The following is a 418-nucleotide window of genomic DNA, read 5'->3' as shown; positions in this document are numbered from 1 at the left end:
TGCCGCAGCCCCTCATCAATGCTGCTCCGCAGGTGGTAGGTGCCAGGTCCCAGGCCGCTGCCCTGCAGGGACGAGGGGAAAGGTGTCGGGGACTGCGCTGGGTGGTGGGATGGCCAGGACGAGGGGCAGGACTCACCCCAGCTGCCAGCATGGTGCACCTCGCCGTCCCGCTGTCCATCAGCCCTCGCGTGCTGGCGGAGCACTTGTCCCTCTCCTCGAGGGGGGTGTAGGGGTTCCCCTGGGGGCCATAGGTACCAGGGCCAGGGAACTCCGGGGGGACAAGGGGGTGGCAATGGACAGCCTCAGCCAGGGGGAGAGTCCCCAGCCCAGCAGGAGGAGATGGCACCCACAGTAGCTCCCAGCCCTTGCAGAGTTCTCCGGAGGTGTCAGCCCGGAGCCAAGTCCCACAGTTGTTGGG

At 67.9% G+C, this 418-nt stretch overlaps 1 protein-coding gene across 1 annotated transcript in view; it reads right to left on the bottom strand.

Annotated features, from left to right (window-relative positions):
- LOC104468111 (chromosome unknown open reading frame, human C1orf177) overlaps window positions 1–418 on the bottom strand; it is a gene marked incomplete at its 3' end in the record, with an annotated part of 3323 nt that overhangs the window by 2013 nt on the left and 892 nt on the right. Inside the window, exon 3 of the mRNA XM_010082132.1 lies at window positions 137–268. Within this exon, the coding sequence (XP_010080434.1) occupies window positions 137–268 (132 nt within the window). The remainder of the gene's footprint in view (window positions 1–136; window positions 269–418) is intronic.

This window comes from Pterocles gutturalis, unplaced genomic scaffold (genome assembly GCF_000699245.1).
Source record: "Pterocles gutturalis isolate BGI_N339 unplaced genomic scaffold, ASM69924v1 scaffold15504, whole genome shotgun sequence".
Classification (NCBI taxonomy): Eukaryota; Metazoa; Chordata; class Aves; order Pterocliformes; family Pteroclidae; genus Pterocles; species Pterocles gutturalis.
This window is presented reverse-complemented; position numbering and strand designations above follow the sequence as displayed.